We start from the raw sequence: 21,971 nt of genomic DNA, 5'->3' as shown, positions 1-21,971 counted from the left end.
CAGAATAATAGATCGGTAATCAAATAAATAAATTTAATCACAGGTCTATGACAGAATTTATAAAATGTAAGTATCGAAAACAATATTTTCTTTTCTGAGCGCGGGCCGGTTTCATAAAAAAAAATTACGTCACACAATGTACATAGATTTTCTGTTCTATCTGCTGTTGAGCAGTTTTTCTGACAGATTCTGACAGAATTTAAGAGAGGTTAGAAGTGATCGCAACTGTATTTCTTGCAAATTCATGACTGAGCACTTTAAATTTCCATGACGGTCTAAAATTATTGTATAAAATTTCATTTTTTTCAACACTGTCAGTATTGTTTCGATTTTACCCTTTCACCTTAAAACGCTCTTCCATGGAAACGCAAGTCACCTGATCGCAATTCTGTTTTCCGGTTTGCCAAATACTGATAGCTTAGGGGCGTTCGAAAAACTGTATCGAAAATTGAAGGTAGAACTATGGCACTATGGCGGTATATACACGGCAAAGATCTGCAGCATAACGTCGAGTATGTATGTAATTATGCAATTTTATGCGAATATAAAGAACTGAAATTACGAGTGCAAAAAGTCGCTAACAATATTAGCGACTTAAAAAGACATTTTTGGCAAAATGTGCGAGTGCGAGCCCATTTGATTTACAAAAGGGTATAAAATTGTGTGTAAAATGTAAATAAAAATATCAATATTTATGTCATGTGGGTATATATGTTACTATGACACATAAGTTTCAGTCCGAATTATTCACAGTCGTTGCATTGATCGTACCAATATTTTTTTGTTGGTACTGCATACCGTACGTAAATTAAAAAAGAAAACATACAACCCCCCCCCCAAAAAAAAAAAAAAACAAAAAAAAAAAAAAAACAAACAAACAAACAAACAAACAAAAACAGAGTTCAAGCCATCCTTTCCACCGTTCCAATCGAAATTCGGGTGCTTCGCCTCTTTTTGCTGAATAACGTACATGGTTATTTTGCATGTACATTTATTATCCTCTCAGAGAATTATTTTCTAGCTGGTGACTGTCAGAATCTGTCAGGAAGTCTTTTAATCCACGTAATTTAGAACTTATGATTCATCAATTTGGCTAGGTAATGCTATTCAGAATGACGTCAAACAGAATAGTTCTTCCTAGAAGAGTTTCTGACAGGGGAGTGTCACGACCCATAACAAATTATGACAGAGCTTGTCCAAAGACCTGCCAGATCCTGACAAGATGTGTCGCGGGTCAGGGCAGTTCTAACAGTTTAGAACTATAATTCTATGATATCAAACCCTGACAGAATTGGAGATGTGTTAGAAGTGTATATGATAAAGAGGGACTAGTAGCAACTCTAATAGTATAAATATGCATAAACACATTACATTTATTATAAAACTCCTTCCAGGAGCCTTAACGAGAATCCATTGAAAGAATTTCCCAGTGAACTCGGAGAATTCTTAAGCAGTCTTGTTGTTTTGTATGTATTATTTGATTATTATTGTTTTATTTGTTTGTTGGGGTTTAACGTCCGAGCAGCAATATTTCAGCTATATTCAGACGATATTTGATTATTAACTTTTGAACGAAAGTACTCTTAGTTATCAACTAAGAGTATTTTCGTTCAAGTTTTAAAAGGGATTTCCCGTCTTTCGAATAAGAGTTTAAGGATGAGTCGCCCTCTTGACTTTTATTGAATTGAACTATAAACTACTAGCCCTTTCCAAGTTTTTACATTTTCAGGTCGAGCCTGTCTGTTATATCATTTAACCTGTAAGCGGCAATCATGTGAATAAATCATATCCTTAGATACATTTTCCTCTCAACTAGCTGCTTTCTCTGTTGATAAGCTTTCAAGCTCAAGTGCTACAAGTTTTCCAATACGTGTCATGCAAGAACGCTTAATTTCTGGACACCTACATGTAGTACCAGAGACATGTACATTAACATAAACGCCAAAGTATTAGAATATAATTTTAACGACTGTGCATGGCTGGTGCAGGAGACATGCATTAGCCATGCACTTCTGAGCCCCTGGAGCACCTTCAGCTATATTATCATAACATGCACATGGCCAAAATAACCAAATGTATCACAAGAACACTGACTAATACAATTCCCGAGAATTCCTATGCCATCGCCCATTCAAGGTGTCATTTTTATTTGTCATCTCCGGGCTTTCGATGTCACGAGGCGGTAACCTTAAAAATACACGATACAGTGGGTAATACGTCAGGTTGGTTTAGGGCTTATAATACCCTACATTTGGCCAAAAGATGAGAGGAAAATAATAGCCCGAAATCCATTCTTTAAATAAGTTTTTTGATCGGAACCGCTGCCCCTTTTATTCACCAGGGCCTGAATGAAATATCTGGAGACAGCTCTTCCTATTTGTACTCAGCATTCCTCTTTGTATTTCAATTCCATGAATGATGACTATTTATAATTTTGCAGGGTTTTCATTTCTAGCTAAATATCAAATGGTTTATTATGAGTCGAAATTCCATCCAATACGTTCAACCAATCACAAACGCTTCTCACACCTCATGACCCATACAACCAATGACAACTCTCGGACACCACCTTATTACTCTCATATGTTAATTTTTGCTTGAAAACATATGACAATCATATGATTGTCTTATGGTGCTAAATTTATATGATAATTATATGATGCAAACCATATGATTCTCATGTGTAGCACATTTGCCTGTGTACGCCTACATTGTACCTTGACTATATAAAGCTTGTCAAAATATCAAGGAACTTTGTTCGTGTGGGTGCCGCAAGCTATAGGGTAGTCAAATAAGTAAACCCCCTCAGTCAGTTATCAAGTGGTTGTAATAAATACCTGCACAGAAACACTGTAACAGAAAGGTGGACAGAAAAACAAAGGACGCCTAAGATCAGGGTATAAAAACCACGAAATATACATTTGTGCAATTAAACAAAACAAAAACAAACAAAACCAAAACAAAACAAAACAAAACAAAAACGACAGACCAACAAGCTACTAAAGCGACACTTATTAGTTAGTTTTCAAAGTAGCCTACAAACCAAAGGCTTAACCTATGATTGCAGGTTTTTTCAATTTCCAGGTTCCTTAACAGGTGCAAGCTGAGTGAGATACGCAAAGACACGTTTGAGCTGTTTGTAAATCTCAATACAATGTAGGTCAATCTGTATTGTATGTTGGCCCAACATGACTGAAATCGAGACTAACCACGGTTATAATGATTAAGGGCATTACAAAACTGGGACAAAAACATTAAAACAAGTTTAGAAACCAAATCAAAAATGAGAAGTAGAATAAAATTAACCAGATCAGCTCACAGCTGATGTCTATAAAGGTAAACAAAACACGCGTACACCAGCGGTGCAAGTGTTTAGAGGTCACTTATTTGACGTTCTGTGTCTATGTGTATTCCTTTTAGGTTTGGTCTTAGTTTTGTCTCCTGAATACGAATACTAAGCTTCTTGTTCCAATTATGGTCGTCTTGCTTTTAATTCCGCAGAACGTTGAATGATAACCAGCTGACAACAATACACGAGGAGACATTCACCCACCAGAACCTGGAAGTATTGTATGCTTTTTGTCATTTCTCTGTTTGTTTTTGTTTCTATTTGAGTAACCAAGGGAACCAAGATTAGAACAGAAATCAAATGACTATAATCCAAGGATAAAAACCAATGAAAACAGACACACAACAAAGAACATGAAATAACAAAAAAAAAAATAAATAAATTAAAAAAAATAACACGTACAAAGAAATAGACGTAAGTTAGCAACCGGAAGGGTAAGCGTCCTTTGGTTTTCTAGAAACACCCGCCGAATTGGTGATAAAATGTCAAAATGTCAATTGTACGGTAGACGAAAGGGGAAAGGAAAACCATGACATGGTGACCAGATCGGTTCTCATGGTTCAATCTTGTAGATTTTTAGTAACTGTTTTAGTATTCCTTAGTGATAGTATAGTAAAAATGGAAGTAAAATAAAGAGTATAAATATAGCTTTTTATAATTTCTTAAATAATTGGAAGTATGTTAATGAAAGAACACAGGGGTTTACTCGTACTATCAAATATGCAGCCTCACTAGTATATAGCCACGAAGTAAAGTTTTTCAAGGATGTTATATATTTACGACATAAGAGTCAAGACATTTCAGTGAAGTACAAAAAAATATATATATATAATGCACCTCCGTATAATGCCAAACACATTTCCGCGTTGCTATTGCAAGTCAACAATCATTTGTAATCATCGCACTTCAGCGTATTACCGTGCGTATTACCATCGAATTCCGAGCGACCATCGTACCCCACGTCCCATTTCGGGTCCGGGTCTTACATATTTAAAGATATAATTGTCGCCAACCTTATTGTAAACAAATTTTGAGTCTAATTTCTCCCCATTTTATTCATATTCACTTTACATGTACATGATATATCTTTGATCTGCTAATGGATTTATAGAGAGCTTCAGAGAAATCGTTTACCCTACCTTCCAAGAAAGATATTCAGAAATCTCAGTACACCAGGTAAAAAGGCTCTGTAAGTATTTACCATTTTTGTTATTTCAGGTAAAAAAGCCCCATGAGTAGTCCCGAATAATTCGATAATTCACAGCTGAGCTGAATCAATCTGTTATGTAACAATATGCAAAAAAATGCAATATTTGAGTATTTTTTAACGTATAAAACTTTATTTTTTTCATATGTCAATAGCAACATTAGTATTTTATCAGACTATCTCACCTTATTACAGGCAAAAAGGCCACGTTTAGTTGTTACCATCCTCGTTATTTCAGGTAAAAAAGACCTTGTAAGTAGTTACCATTCTCATTATTACAGATAAAAATGGCCCCGACAGTTGTTACCATCCTCCTTATTTAAGATAAAAAGCCCTGTTAATTTTCACAATCCTCGTTACTGAAGTAAAAAACCGTGGAAGTAGTTATCGTCCTCGTTATATTAGGTAAAAAAGCCATGTGAGTAGTTGCCATCCTCGTTATTATAGGCAAAAAAGCCCTGTTAATTGTTACCATCCACGTTATCTTGGGTGAAAGTTAACGTCCACGTTATTTTAAGTAACTTATATAAATAGTTAAAAGACACTGTAAGTAGTTACTATCCATGTTATTTCAGGTAAAAGTTACCACCTTCGTTAGACCCTGTCAGTAGTTACCATCCTCGTTAGACCCTGTCAGTAGTTACCCATCCTCGTTAGATCCTGTCAGTAGTTAACATCCTCTTTATCTCAGTTTACTACTAATTCATACTTCGTTATTGTCCCCAAACGTAGTAGGAAGCATGTTGTTATAATTGTTTTGACACTTCCAATTCTTTGTCGCCACGCTTTGTCTGTGCAACTCCTCAAAACGGCTGAATCTTATGAAACCAATTAAACTCAGCACAAAAATAGGACACTATTCGAATATGTGCATGCGCATATTGATATTCCAAACATGGCCACCATTTCATAATGGCTGCCATGTAAAGATGAAAAAAAAAATCAATAAAAAGGGAATCAATCGTAGAGAGTTGATACTTGGCTTATCAATAAGCCACAATATGGGCTTCCGGTCAGCAATATTGAAAAGTAAAAAATGGCCGCCATTCTCATATATCAGCCGGTCAAAAATAGAATTAAAAAAAAATCAGGAAAAAAAAATCATGGAGAAGTAGGTTGGTGGCTAACACAATTCGATTCAATTACTTTTTTTTTTTTTATAGTAAATGATATAAATGTGCTTTCCGAGCGAAATAAATTCCAGTATTTTTTATTATCTAAGAGGATGTCCATATAGGAGACCTAGGCATTGGATGGCATGTGCCAAATTTTTGTTTAAAGTTGCATTAGCTGTCAAATTTGTTCAGTTTTGATTCTACTGAATTTTGCTGATTTAATGAAATAAATTTGTAGTATTGCAATTGGAGCAATCAATGTCGATAATACCTACAGAATATTGTAAAAATAAGGTTTTTTTTCAATTAGAGAAGAGCGATACCTCTGATCTAATTATTTTTCGCCATTACTTCCGAAGATTGCCGACAGGACATACACGTGGGTTAAAAATACTTTAACCTTCAAGTTCGTTAAAACTAACAATAACGGCTACACAGGTAAGCACGTGTTTTGTTTTCATTTCATTTAATCTATTTCTGATTAGTTCTCAAATGAATAATTGAGCCACTTTATATCACAATACGTACATTTCAAAAGGATCCTTGCGTTATATTCGAACTTTTTTTCTTTTACGGCTTGAGTCCGTCGGTCTTCCTTGGGGTTGAATAACCACTTTCGCTTTGCAATCAGATTTGTTATTTTAGAAGCGACCCCTACAGCACATTTCTATTAAGGTCACCAGGAATCACATGCATACGAACTTATCTAAGTCGATTTTTTGTCTTGCAAGACAATAAATATATAGACACCTATTCCATGTATTTAATGCATTTTATGTGTGGATATCAAATGAAATTATACAGGAAAAGTACAAATTAGTTGAAATAATTCGAAGTTAAGGTATATTTCAACAGAAAAAAAATTTACGAATATGACAGCTAATGCAGCTTTAACATAATTTTCATCCGAAACAGATCATAAAATCTTGTTTTATTATAAAGCTGATCTTTGTTTTTAATTTACTGCAATAGTAAGAATAAAATTAACTACATAGAAATCGCTACAAACTTTTAATTAAAGAGAAATAACTCTTTGATCTGTGCATAATTTAGTTGATTTGTAAGAAAACTTTGAACATATATTCTGAGCAATCCACTTTTGATACGGAAAAATCCCTTTCTTTCTTACATCATAGTTAGTTAAACGTAAAATTGGAACAAAGAACATGTAGTGATTAAATTTTCTCTGTATCACCCATACAATAGAATCTGCCTGGGTTTTACATGGGGCGGTCTGTTCTCTGTGTCACCCATACCATAGAATCTGTTTGGATTTTACATGGGGCAGTCTGTTGTCTGTATCACCCATACCATAGGATCTGCCTGGGTTTTATATTGGGCAGTCTGTTCTCTGTATCACATATTCCATAGGATCTACCCGAGTCTTACATGAGGCAGTCTGTTCTCTGTGTCACCCATACCATAGGATCTGCCTGGGTTTTAGATGGATCAGTCTGTTCTCTGTGTCACCCATACCATAGGATCTGCCTGGGTTTTACTTGGGTCAGTCTGTCCTCTGTGTCACCCATACCATAGGATCTACCTGGGTTTTAGATGGGGCAGTCTGTTCTCTGTGTCACCCATACCATAGGATCTGCCTGGGTTTTAGATGGGGCAGTCTGTTCTCTGTGTCACCCATACCATAGGATCTGCCTGGGTTTTAGATGGGTCAGTCTGTTCTCTGTGTCACCCATACCATAGGATCTACCTGGGTTTTAGATGGGGCAGTCTGTTCTCTGTGTCACCCATACCATAGGATCTGCCTGGGTTTTACATGGACAGTCTGTTCTCTGTATCACACATACCACAGGAGCTGCCTCAGGCTGGGTTTTACATTGGCAGTCTGTTTGAACATTTCTAAGGCATTGTTTTGGAAATATTTCTCGCTTGTGTGTGCAGTATGATAAAAAATATAACCCCTTGAAATATGAACTGCTGATATCGATACAACCTTGATTGCCTTAACTTGGCAAAAATAAAAAAAAAACACAAACACACAAAAAAACCCTTTAACCATATTAATGGATCGGCATTACCGTATAAATATTTATATTAAATACATGTAATAAATAATTGATTTTATCATTTTAGTAAACTTGAAGGGAACCCACTAGTTTGTGACTGTGTCTTAAAAGAAATGAGGAAAATGGTATATAATCTTGATTGCCTATCGAAAAATGTAATAAATGACCTGGAATGCACTATGTCAGAAAAATCTAACGAAACGTTCAATATCTGTGAACTGGTGGATGAGCAGATGCTGATCTGTGATGGTAAATATTGGCAGTGATGGATCCAAGGAGTAACCCTATTTTGCTAAATTTGGTCAATATCCTAATTGTAATGTGATATGTGACATGGAACATCTTGACGCGTCCGAAAGAGAGATTAATTATAAGATTTAGTTGCCCTTTTCATATGTTTTTTTAAACTTCAACACGCAGGCAAGTATTTCTCAATTCAAATTTCTAGCGTTGCCTACTAAGATGAAATGAAAAGCATACTAAAAGTGGAAGTAAATTTAATGTATAAATTGTATGTACCGGAAGTTGAAAAAAATTAAGAATACAGGACAATATACTTTTCTTGATTAAAACACATATCATTACATGTACATTGTATGCATTTGATAAACATCTTACTGAGACATTTACGTTTATATTCATTTATATCGACAAATACTGTTTATATATAACATTTGACAATTAGAAAAGAAACCGGAAGTAGTACTTGCCGCAAATGAAGTAAACAGATCTGCTGAGGTCACCACAACAGGTAGGTTCAAATAAATAGAAGTACTGATATCTCCACAATTATTGTTGTAACAATAAAACAAATGATAGTTACATAATACATAGATCTTCCATGTTTAAAATCGTGGCTTTCAGCGAAAGCATGAGTGAAAGGCTTTGTTCTTTGTGCCTTATAATATAACTGTCGTGACAGCTCATCTCATCTGATTGAAAGAGAAATACAAATTTATTAAATAGAGTTATTATACCTTACAAAATATTTTTTTTCTCTGTTGGATGAAATACAATCGCGTGACATAGACTAATTTGGATATTTTTTTTGTTTTAATCGCAATAAATGTTTAATATTCATGCCATCATTTAATAACATCATTCATTGGTGAATAACTCATCAAAAATATAAGAGCAGGTGAATAACCGATCATTTTTCGTCACTGACAGTCCTTTGTTTGTTCGGTATAATAAAACAATTACGGCGCTCTAATTCGGTGAATATCCAAAATTGTCAACATCACTACGGTTATTCCCCTCGGGCTAAAGCCCTCATGGAACCCCAATTTCGGGTTGACTATTGTGTATATTCACCTCCTCAGAGGGCCGTAATTGTATATTACTGATATAAATAAATTCAGTTTGTCGACGTCCGTCATTCATGCTGAAAATGTACATTCTATTCTCATTCATATCGGCAAACAAATACCGAAGCGTCAGGTTTGGAATGATTCGAATACATCAAAGCCCCCCGAAAATATGGCCTAAACGTAAACACGTGATCTAGACAATCTACACACATAATGTAGCGAAGCGAATAAGGAACACTACACATAAAAAACTGAAGATAATGGAAACACAATAAATGATTAATTCACATTAAAACTACAGCAGTGACACCAGGTGCTCCGGAAGCGTAAGCATGTCCAGCTCCGCCAGCCACACCCGCCATAATGAAAGTGAGCATATAATCCGGTACTATCTAGCAACAATAATGGAATCCCCCGACACGTTTCAGTCATTCCAAATTAACGGAAAGTGTGTTAATAACTTCTCAAATCATAGTTCAATCATTGTAGGATAAGTTTCACATTTGTTTTAAAAAATTGGACAAGGTACACTAAGGGGTGTTTTTGTCCCCTTCTAGGCTAAACATGGTTAATTAATGTTACCAATCTGCATGTTTCTTACGGACTTAATGTAGTACAACAACATTACCATATTAGAATTTTTCAGATACTTCTTGTAGAGTAATGATAAGTCGAACGTAGTTAAAAACTCATTTTTTTGCAAAAATATCTTAAATTTGGTACAAAATTAGTCATTTTTTTTAATGTGATGTCTGTGCCAACGAAGACCCACCAAATATTCAGGAAATTTGATAAAATGGACAAGAAGCTTCAGAATATCAAAATATTATATGGGTCTACATGGGCGCAGACGCTTGTATTTCATGTTGAATTAGTACTTCACCGGTTTTGTAAAATTTTAAGAAAATCAGCTATATGACTTAAATGTACAGTGTAGATATAAATATTGACAATTAAACTTTGGGTTTAACACTTTTGCTCAGGAAGTAGAAGTTTGCTGTGATTCAAACATCAATTATTCAGGAAAATAAGGGGGCCAATTTTATCCGTAAATGTACCTTAATTTACTTCTTTCAAGTCTGACCTAAATTCAGATTTTCTGGACAATTTACTGGAGAAACAGTTGGCCAATTCATGTGCAGATCATTTTCGTTATTATATGAAAATAATGTTTAATATTTAGGCAGATAACCAAATTTTGAGAGTATAGAATTTTTGAATCCATTAAGGTATTGCTGCATCTAGCGTCATGGCGATAACCGGAAGTGTCGTTGGAGGTATGACCGTCTATACCATTGCCAAGTTGATAATGCAAACCAAGTCTAAATCAGAAATCAGTTCTATTGAGGATAAAATGAACATCAATGCAGTCGCGGATATGCTGACGAAATTCTCAGATGATGTAAGCTTATTTACAGATACGTTAGCAGCAATAAGTGATATAATTGTAGCAGCACCGTTGCTTTGAGCCAGTAATTATCCAATGTTCTAAATTTTCAATCTGTATTAGTTATTTTTAAATAAAAAAAAGTTCAGGTATTGAAAATGATGAAAAATCAACCTCAGAAGTCATTGATTTAGACAATATAATATATAGTCAATATATGAAGAATAGGTAAATTTTCCTTTTAATCAGAAATCAGTGAGAAATATTTTGCATAGCCTTTTCATATGTTTTGAGAACAGTTGAACATCTTATGTTTCTCCTATGTTTTTGATATTTAGTTCCGTCATAAAAATCATTTGGAAAACATGTGCAAGACTCACAAATCAATTCATGGAACACAATTAAACAAATATCGTGCTGTAATTATATGACTTTCACTGGACTTTATAATGTATGAAAAAGTATGGTTTTTATTTAAGGAGGTAGACCTAGGGTAAGGGAAATAACTCTTTCAATCAGTGATATGTTTGTATCATATTCAATTTCACTAAAGACTTTCAAGCTTTCCTTTGAACCAGGATGAAATCAGTCCAAGTTACTTTGATGCTTACATAAGATTGATGTAAAGTTGTGAATACAAACGTTACAATGGTTTGTAACAGTTGTGTCCCTTACCCTAGGTCTACCTCCTTAATTTAGAAAGAAACCTTTAATTTCCAAAAACATATATTTCCACATCAGTCCTCAACATATTCCATATGCTTTTTAAAAACACATGAAAACATGTTTGAATTTTTCCTGTATAATGAGAGTGTCTGACAAGACATGGTATATTGTAAATCATGTTTATGTATTATACTTAATATCAAAGCCCTTAAGAACTGCTCTGTCTAAAAAGCATTTGTATGATCATGCAGTGTGGCGCATGAAAATATTTAATTGTATCATCTATGTATTATATCTCAAAACCTCCAGAAATAACCATCAAAGTTTATGTAAAGTTAACCTTTTTCCGAAGCAGTCGGTATAGTTTCGCTTTTTTCCCTTTGACCTTAAAGATGCTCTTATATGGAAACGCAAGTCACCTGATCGCAATTCTGTTTCCCGATTGGCCAAATACTGATAACTTAGTGACGTTCGAAAAATCTGTATCGAAAATTGAAAATGCATGCTATGTGTTATTTCCTGAATGAAATGTAGAAAATTGAACTAAAAAGAACAAAATTTTACCGCGTCGGCTGTCTTTTTTTTTTTTTTTTTTTTTTTTATAAAATAGTACTTGTTAAAGATATTGATAGGTCATTTAGTTGAAATTTGTCCGGAAAATTTTCCTGCACTTTTTCCCTGTATATGAAGTTCAAAACTATCTACGTCACGAATGCTTTAGAATAAATTTTAATTGATTTTTGGGTTGTTTTTCAGAAAACTAAAAAAATAAATGATTCAATTTTTTCCCATTACTTAACAATGTAGATTTAAAAAAAATGTATAGCTTTGGCTGCTAAAAAAATTGTAACTCAACATAAAATCCCAGCCTCCTGAGAAAAAAGACAAAATTTAGGAAAATGATAAGAAATCAATTGCCTGATTCTTACACACTTATCAACATGGTGCTAAAATGTCTATATGACAGCGGAATATAGGTGGGGTATTTTCACGGGTAGGTTAATCGTCCTTTGAGCTTCTAGAAATACCCAACAAGTTGCTCATATCATGTAGAGAAAAATGAAAACTATGACAAATAGAATACATTTGCCTCATGATGGAAATCGACATGCCAGTGGCAAAACCGTGGTAGGAGATAGGGTGTTGGGTGGGTGTCTGAGGGTTGGACCCCTTTCGTTAGAAGTTCGTTATTAACTTGCAAACTTGTAGGAAAAGGGAACAAATAATAGCCTGGAACTCCCTTTAAAAATTCTTACTTGAAGCCATCACCCGTTTATTCATTTTTGGATCAGCCCTGGCGACAGCATCACGATGGTGGCAATAGTGTAGAAATTATTGTACGGACAGACGGATTTGGCTAATATAATCCACTTTCTCGGTGAAGGATAATTTACGGTTTTTAAGCGTTTTCTCTTTACATATCTAACACAGTTACAGAAAGAAAAATGTCGATCTAAGAAGGCAAAATCGGAAGAAAAGGATGACAATGTCATGACCATAACCGTACGAGGAGCACAAGACAACGACGAATTAAACTAGCAATAATGTACATTGTACCTATACTACATTGACATGTAACTAGGAAAAACAACATTTATAAAAAATTATTCAGTTGTTTTATTTTTCTGATGAGTTGTATTTGACATTATGTATAGGAAATGACTTGTAGATCTGAATATTGTTTGCATTTAAGCAAACATTTTACGCATATGTACCACAAATAAAGTACCTTTGTTTTGCAACATTTTATCTTTGATTTCATTTCCTTGATTAGGAAAGTATAGTTGATTCATTAATGATTCTGTTTCTAATGATAAAAAATATACAATAATAATTATGACAAGAAAAAACTGTGAACAATGCTTACTATATTGATACTCTCAGCTTTCCCTGGTCGGGCAATGACGAAATTTATGTTTTGCTATGCAAAAATTATTGTACGATTTTGCGTTGTATTGACCACTCGTGATTGGATAAAATCGTTCGTCCAAATAATCAAAGCAGCAATATGCAAATGAAGATGATACATAGAAAATTCATACGTCATTGATGACAATAGTTATTCTATTATTCAATAATTTGGTTCCCTTGATTACTCTTTGACAATAGATCAAAACTTTATGTTAAACATGAATATATTTTTTCGTAATGAATATTAGAAACATATATTACTATTCAATAGGCCAAAATGGCATTAAAATCATTATTGACGACATTGCATAACATTCTGTTGTTTATCGGAATGAACAAAGTCATTAAAAGTAATTTGGTTACACATACGAAAAACAGAAGTTAGGGACCGGTCAATATTTACCTGCGGACGGGGGAAGACAAAGAAGTAGGGGGTCATTGCTTTAATAAGTTTGCAATAGGGCTTTTGTAAGGCCCGCTAACGAGTGTTATCAGTACAGAATTCCTACTGATAAAAATATTCGATTCTGAAGTCCAATTCCATTTACTACTGCTACTTCCAGATACCACAATGCGATGACAAAAATAAGTAAACATCATATTTTCAACATCAGATTTGGATTAGAGATTTTTGTTAACGACCAATTACTATGGTTTTCAATTGAACTTTCGAACACTAACAATCGTTGCCTATTTTACCGTCGTAATTAGATCTGTAATTTAACCCATATGGATTAAAACCAGAACAGAACAGAACAGAACTCCAGCTAGGAATCCTGCAAAATGTAATTCGTAGTTGGAAATCCTACATATTTTTATTTTTGATATTTTGTTTAAAATGTCACTGCAAAACAGAAGTTAACGTGACTTTTCAAACCCTTGTTCTTACGAGACAAACAATATATAGATTGCATTGTAGAATACAAAATTAAGGCGATAACTCTATAAAGGCACCAAAATACAATACTGTTGATTTTCAACATAGAGTTTCTCCTAAGAGCAGACAGACTGGAATGAATAATTATTCATTTCATCATATAGACCTACAAAGCAACATAATTTAAAAAATAAAAATATGTAGCCTTTTAGTGGTGTATCACATATTTCAGAATTTGCATGATTATTACAGACTAAGACTAAGCTTAATTGATACAACTCTAAATTCTGATAGTAATTTAATGTATTACACACACACACACACACAAGTTAGATAGTCAAAGGAATATAAAACAACACAAAGGATATTAACTTTTACAAAGTATAAATAAATGCTTTCCAATGACCATCAGATCCTATATGGTCAGAACCCCTGACATCAATCACAACCTCCTTCTTTGTGGTATGGAACCTTGTAGTACCATTACACAGAGATTTAATCAACTTTTACTCAATCTATTGCACACAAACCAGAAAAATGTTCTTTTAGCCCTTTGGTCTATGTCCATAGTTCTTTTACGGTGAAAGTTATAACCCAAGCTTGACTTCTATAGTGTGGAACCTAGTGTGACAATTTGAAGATCCATCCACGTACACTGACAATGTAATATACATGTACTTAAGTTCTATAATATGACTGCTTGTGGGCCCTAAGTCATAAACATTGTGGACTGCATCAATCAAAATCAATCTCAACATCTTCCTTTGTGGAGTAGAACCTTCTGCAAATGTGGCAAATTAAAGATGCAGACACTTTTACAGTGTGGACTATAACCCCTTAAATCAATACCACATTTAACAATGGTTAACCTTGGCTCCATGAACAATTACACAAATTTTATATGGATGTGTGACTGCATTTGCATATTCAGCAAATATTGTCGTGTTCTCCAGTTACTTTAGATCTCATACGTTTATATCAAAACATGACTTATCCACCAAATTTGTTTGTGTTCCTGCAATAGTAATAGTAGAAAAATTACCATAAGCTCCTCAAAAATAAATCATCATAAGCTCCTCAAAAATCACCATAAGCTCCTCAAAAATTATCATAACCTCCTCAAAAATCACCATAAGCTCCTCAAAAATTATCACAACCTCCTCAAAAATTACCATAAGCTCCTCAAAACATAATTTGAAATGTCAGAACAACCAAGATAATTTTGTGTTAAATTCAATTCATGATATTGTACAAAATAATGTATTCAACTGAGCATAAATATTCCCTCCTGCAATGCAAATTATGTGGAATAAATTCAATTTTCTTTTACTCATGCGAAACGTTTACAGACAGGTACCAAAAGGTCCTAATGCTCCTTCTCATCTAGATATTTCATAATACATTTATTACGTATGATAGAATGAGGAACAAAAATACAGTTTCCATGAAATAAATGTAAAAATATTTCACTGATCCCTTTTAGGTCAAACTGAACATTAGATTTTTTATTGGATGTTTTTGTAACACTCTTGTCATAGGCTGCATTCTTGTTGATAGACTAATACTAGAATACACACACTTGCAATATGACAGATTCCACTGGCTGGACATGCTTACCATGCTCACCCATATTTACCCTGCCGGAGCAACTGATGTCACTTCCTTTTTTTGTGGGAGTTCATATTGTTAGTGCTTTAGATTCTTGTGTGACATATTTAATTCCTTATCGTCAGTTTTATATGGTACATGTACATGTATCTATTTTATTCAGTTTGCTACATTGTATATGTAGATCTTCCTTGTTTCCTGTTTTCACATTCAGCCCATGCAATTGGATTGTGACGTATTTGAATTGTCCAATTGTTGATGCTTGATATCTTTTCTAACATTGGGTGTATCAACTTCCTTCATGCACACTTATATGGAACGCATAAATGGTCTGATGAGATACACGATTGTTTATGTATTGTCAATTTTATATTACTTGCTGTGGTTTTATAATTACAAGTTGTCGTTTTGTATTTACGTTATGTAGGAACATCTTTAAATTATGTCGTTTTGTCTTTACGTTCTGTCATTTCGTCTTTACGTTCTGTAATTTTGTCTTTACGTTCTGTCGTTTTTTTTTATAATTACGTTATGTCAACATATACTTACGTTATGTGAATTTATCTTTACGTGCAGTGGATTTCTTATAAGTGAGGTCGTTTCATCTTTACGTTATGTCGATCTCTAAATACTTTATGTGCGTTTTCTTTTCTTTACGTGCAGTGATTTCTTCTTTACGTGATGTGGTTTCTTCTTTACGTGATGTGGACAAAAAATTCATGATGACGTGTGACCCCGGAACTTTTTGATCGTATAAACTTCAAATCAGTCCGTAAAAGGCAAAATAGACGCCACAACGCCGATTAGAAAAATGCTGAACGAAATACAACACTGTAGTCTATCCGGTCACCCTAGAGTATTTCTATAGTAAAAATTAGCTTATTTGTTATTTATGTCCAATGTTATAACAATTGATACATCTGGGACTGTGTTGATGACTTGTGGCGATTTTTGTAGTCAGAATATACATGTATTTCTTGAATTCTAAAAACATGGGAATTTCGACTCCCGCGAAAATTTGTATAAATTCGACTCTACAAGTTATTGCGTGACTAAATTTAATTTTGTACATTAATAAACTACCAAAACTAATTTTCAAGAAAGAATTTTCAAAAAATGTTAAAAATATTATCCCTACCCCCTAGAAAACTGGTATCAGTTTCAAGCCAAATTCTCATTCACAGCATACCGACACAGTGAAACTCATATTTTAGGCATTCATAATGATAATGATTTACTCAACATAACTGATCAGTTCAGGCGTTTGAATTTCTTTACAGGATTGCATTTACTATAAAATCAAGAAAAGGGGATTTTACAGAATTTCTTTATCACCCGTTATTATCTTTCTTCAGAATACCGTAGTTTAAACAAGTGTTTGTGTGATACAGTGCATGTATATAGTGACTAAATAGTGCCTAAACTTTCAAATGAGCCCGTGTAATTAATAACTTAACTTTTCCAAGTCAAATAATGTGAGAAATAACCACCCCTACCCATGAAAAAAAAACCTCAACATGAACCAAAATTTTAAATTTATTAACGGTGTACAATAGGCATGGTGGGTGCTACAGTTTTCATCATTGATATATCCAACATCACTGCTCAATTCATGAGCGTATTATTTTAGTTTCAAGGCGACAATAATGTGTTTTCGTAAAAAGGGGAATTTTCTGAAAATCATTTTTCTTCTATTTCACTTTTAATTGGCATATTTTTTAAAATACCGTACTTCAAAAAAGCATTTATAAATAAATACTACTATATAGTTTACTAGCTTTCTTGTGAGCCCAAGTTATAAATATTTGAACTTTCCCAAGTCAAGTTAGTGCAAGAAGTACCCCCTACCAAAGAAAAATACCTAAACATGAACCAAAATGTTATATTTAGCATATAATCGATGTTAACAAGACATGCTGGGTACTAGTGTTTTAATTATCGACGTATTCAACATATCTACTCATTTCAGGAGCGTATTGTTTCCAGTTTCAATGTGAAAATATTGTGTTTTTCATAGTAAAGAGTGGATTTTTTTTAAAATTTCATATTTTCTTTCATTTTAAAACCTTGTATGTTCAATTTTTTTAACTACCGTACTTCGAACATGCCTTTGCATATCTAAACATATTTATATAGCATCTTAGCTTTCTAATAATCATAGGCGATGGGTCGTATTAAGGTATTTTTATGATGGGTAGGGGCAATTTTTGCACTAACTTGGCTAGGAAAAGTTCAAGTACTTATACATCTTGAGCTCATCACAAAGCTACTACACTATATAGTTGTATTGTAATTTACAAAAGCTCTTCTGAATTACGGTATTTGAAATAAAATACTCCATTAACGGTGAAATGGAAGAAAAAAAATCCATTTTTATGAAAAAAAAACACATTGTTGTCGACTACGCCCCTGAAATAAGCAAATATGTTGGATGCATCGATAATGAAAGCAATCGCCCGCAACATGCCCAGTGTACGCCGTTTATATGTTAAAAATTAATATTTTGGTTCTTGTTGGGTATTTTTTCATGGGTAAGGGTGGTAATTTTTGCACCAACTTGACTTGGAAAAGTTCAAATATTAATTACCTGGCCGATTTGAAAGCTTAGACACTATACAAATCTATTGTATTACAAAAAAGCTTGTTTAAACTACGGTATTCTGAAAAAAAAGAATTGGTTAATTTTTTAAACATTTAAAAAAGTCTTTCTTGAAAATCAGTTAATGGTGGTTTATTAATTCAAGAAATTTAATTTCTATCGAATGATTCAAAATTTTTGCATTTTTTATTTTTATTATAATTTTTTGTTGTGGTTTTGGAATTTAAAACAAATATATTCTGACTACGAAAATCGCCACAAGTCATCAACACAGTCCCTGGTGTATCAATTGTTATAATATTGAACATAAATAACAAATAAGCTAATTTTTACTATGAAATAAACACTCTAGGGTGACTGGGTAGACTACCCAAGTGTATTTCGTTCAGCATTTTTCTAATTGGCGTTGTGACGTCTATTTTTCCGGACTGATTTGAAGTTTACACGATCAAAAAGTTTCGGGGTCACACGTCATCATGAAATTTTTGTCCACATCACGTAAAGAAGAAACCACATCACGTAAAGAAGAAATCACTGTACGTAAAGAAAAGAAAATGCGCATAAAGTATTTAGAGAGCGACATAACGTAAAGATGAAACGACCTTATGTTATAAGAAAACCACTACACGTAAAGATAAATCCACATAACGTAAATGTATGTCGTCATAACGTAATCATAAAACGACAGAACGAAAATTACAGAACGTAAAGACGAAATGACAGAACGTAAAGACAAAACGACATAATGTAAAGATGTTCCTACATAACGTAAATATTACATCACCAAGATTCTAGCGGAAATCAAAAGAAAGTAATCCAGAGACAAATGACCAGACAGGGAAAGCAGACACAAACTACAAAGAACATTTAATAACCAAAATAATACATACTAAGTAACAAAAGTAAATGAGCAACTCGGACTCCACAAAAAAAAAAAACCTGAGAGCACGGACCAGGTTTACCGGTTGGTACATGTAAGTGTCCTCTGTTTTTGATGACTTTTCATTCCGTATTGTCAACTTTCCTTTCATCTGCGGCAACATGCCTTCAGCACCTGCGTATGGAGTTTTCATATCATAACCCATACATTATGCCAGAGCTTGCAGTAACTACGCAGACTTTTTGTATCGCGTAAGACTTCTTACAAATAGTCTTCTGGAACAGGGTTATATTGCTACAAGATTGAAGTCATCACTACAAAAATTTTTATGTTCGTCATCATAAACCTTGCCCATTCCCCCAGTTTTTAGTGGAGTCCGAGTTGCTCATTTACTTTGTTACTTCGTATTTAGTATTTTGGTTATTTTATGTACTTTGTGGTGTGTGTCTGTTTTCCCTGTCCGGTCTTTGTCCCTGGATTAAATTCTTTTGATTTACTCTAGAATCTAAATTCCTTTGATTACTCTTTAATATATCCGGGAGGTATAGAATGATTTTGGTGTTTTGAATTCTTAACTGATTTTATTTAATGGTAGCTCGCTTAAAAAAGGGAAACTTGGAAACACGTAAATCCATCTGATACAACAAAATTTTGTTTGACAAAGTATAAACCACCAACGAGATCGATAAAAAAAATGGCATCCAAACCATATTGCTAGTCAAATATACAAGGAAAGATTTTTAAAGTTATCTATTGCATGTATCAAAATAGTAAATCATGTGTGCGAACAAGGTATTGAGTATTTGCCCTATTTTAATCGTCTATTACCTATTTTATGGTATTGTAAGCAGATGATATGATTATTATGACTGAATCAGAAAATGAATTTTAACTGTCATCAAAATATCAAGAGTATTGTAATGATTGGAAATTTAAGTAAAAGGAAATATAACCAATAAAGTTGTGCGGAGTAGAATTAGAAACTGTAGATTGTTACTCTTATTTAGGATTGTTATTTAACTTTAATGGTATTTTTGTGCTGGTAGAAAGAAAACTTGATCAGGTAAACAAGCTTTTTATGCATTAACCCATAAGCTGCAAAATATTGCAATACATTTTTCTATACAATTGAAACTTTTCGATGTTTAAATAATACCTAATCACTCTTGTGAAGTCTGGGGATTTGAAAACAAAGAGGGGATAGAAAACAGTACTTATATTTTTGGAAAAATATACTTGGCTTGAAGAACAATACACCGAAATATATTTATTGAGAACTTTTTGGAACAGCCTCGTAGAACATGATAACAAGCTATCTAGCTTAATTTCTAGACTTATCCTAAAATTTCAACTGTGTAAATTTCAAGTGGTTGTCATATGTAAAATATATCTTTTATGAATCAAGTTTAAACCTTTTTTACCTTTAATTGGTTAATTTATACTATAATGGTTTCAAATATGTGTAACTCCTCTAGTTGGGTATTTTATAGTTTTTTAAGAAATGAACATTGTCTGGAGCCTTGCTTACTAGGCTTAACAAAGCAAATAGATTTTTATGTGTAAGTTCCGTTGTTCAAATATAAAATTTCCTGTTGAAATAGGAAGGTGGTTAAGTATCCCAAACCATGAAAGAGTGTGATTATTGTAAAACATTCGGAGATGAATTCCATTACTCTTATGCCTGCAAAACTCTATGGAGATAGTTTTGAGAAATGAATTAATCCCTAGATGTTATAGTATATATCCAACAGTAAAATAATGAAATACATGCTATCTTACTGCAATGTAAACTATATAGTAGTCAAAACGTTTGTACTTACATAATATGAATTACTGTTTAATCAAACCACGTGATTACACATATGAATGAGTAATCAAGGGAACCAATGTTATAGCGATAATCAAAATAATGTATTCCAGGGACAAAGACCAGATATAGAAAACAGACATACACAACAAAGAACATAAAGTAACTATAATCATACATACAAAGAAACAAAAGCAAATGAGTAACTCCGACTCTACTAAAACTGGGAGCATGGACCAGGTGCACAGGTAGAGTAAGGGTATGCGTCCTGAAAGTCATGTGACATTGTATTGTATAGTGAAACGCTTGATAGATTTTATATTTACCCTTTTTGCTATAGACTGTTTGTGTTTGTATTTCGTTGGTTGTACACGTCTTGTTTATCTTGTCTTGGTATTGTTTTTGATTATGTAATTAGTCGTTCGACCTTCGGTAATGTGTTATTTTAATCTTTTTAAGGTAAGCTTTCCTCAGTAAAAACAAATTGAAATTAGATTTCACTCTATAACACCAAAACTTAAATCATGAAAGTTATGTTGAGAATTCTTTCTTCACCTCCAACATGATATTAATTATTGTTTTATTTATAGAATGATGTCATATCGGATTGCTTAGATTTACTAGATGGATATATAAGATAGAAATGATAAAAATGAGATTTTGAGTATATGGTTAAAATCAGGATATTGCTTTTTTTTTTTACCAAATAAGCCTTATTGTTATTTTGTTTGGTTTTGATATCAGATATGTGTTGAAAAAGCAAATGTACAAACACTTTTACTTCAGAATGGGGAAAGCTTTCAAGCATACATATGACTAGCAGAGTCAAATTAAACTTTTGTAGTCGTGCTTTGTGTTGTCAGATCAAACGTAGCGAAATATCCCACAACTTTAACTCACGTGCAAATTGAGTTTTCTGTAGATGAAAAGATTGGACTTGACATGTAAATTATTAAAATTTCTCACTGCTCTTACTGTTTATTAGTCATGTTACAAAAGACGATAAAACTAAACATACTGCAGCAACTGTTTATTCGATATCGTGTATTTATATAGAAGAAATTCTATATATTTGCAGGGAAAATATTTCGAAAATATATGAAATATGATTCAGGGAAACAGGAAACACACTTCATGCAGCCATGCTCATATATCTTATAGATTATTTTATTCGTCGACAAGGAAGCCCCTATAGAATAATTTAATTCGTAATAAAGTCGGAAATTTTCCT

The 21,971-nt window shown here is 33.4% G+C and overlaps 1 protein-coding gene across 1 annotated transcript; it reads left to right on the top strand.

The window, feature by feature from the left end:
* Positions 1-7,272: 7,272 nt before the first annotated feature.
* On the top strand, positions 7,273-12,807 carry LOC148600354 (uncharacterized). The gene is made up of 4 exons (XM_088558687.1): positions 7,273-7,944; positions 8,381-8,446; positions 10,235-10,407; positions 12,490-12,807. Exons 1-4 carry the CDS (start codon positions 7,809-7,811, stop codon positions 12,595-12,597), a joined length of 483 nt encoding a protein of 160 aa, XP_088414813.1. The 5' UTR covers positions 7,273-7,808; the 3' UTR covers positions 12,598-12,807.
* Positions 12,808-21,971: the final 9,164 nt, after the last annotated feature.

The sequence above is a fragment of the Perna viridis genome, chromosome 13 (assembly GCF_037379345.1).
Source record: "Perna viridis isolate PV_CMFRI_1.1 ecotype Kerala chromosome 13, ASM3737934v1, whole genome shotgun sequence".
Taxonomy (NCBI): Eukaryota; Metazoa; Mollusca; class Bivalvia; order Mytilida; family Mytilidae; genus Perna; species Perna viridis.
This window is presented reverse-complemented; position numbering and strand designations above follow the sequence as displayed.

Bases quoted from the DNA above. Each gene is read 5' to 3' on its own strand.
- LOC148600354 (XM_088558687.1), top strand. From the start codon at position 7,809: ATGAGGAAAATGGTATATAATCTTGATTGCCTATCGAAAAATGTAATA. The intron at 8,447-10,234 runs GTAGGTTCAAAT...GAATCCATTAAG, and splicing joins TGCTGAGGTCACCACAACAG to GTATTGCTGCATCTAGCGTC. The intron at 10,408-12,489 runs GTAAGCTTATTT...TATCTAACACAG, and splicing joins TGACGAAATTCTCAGATGAT to TTACAGAAAGAAAAATGTCG.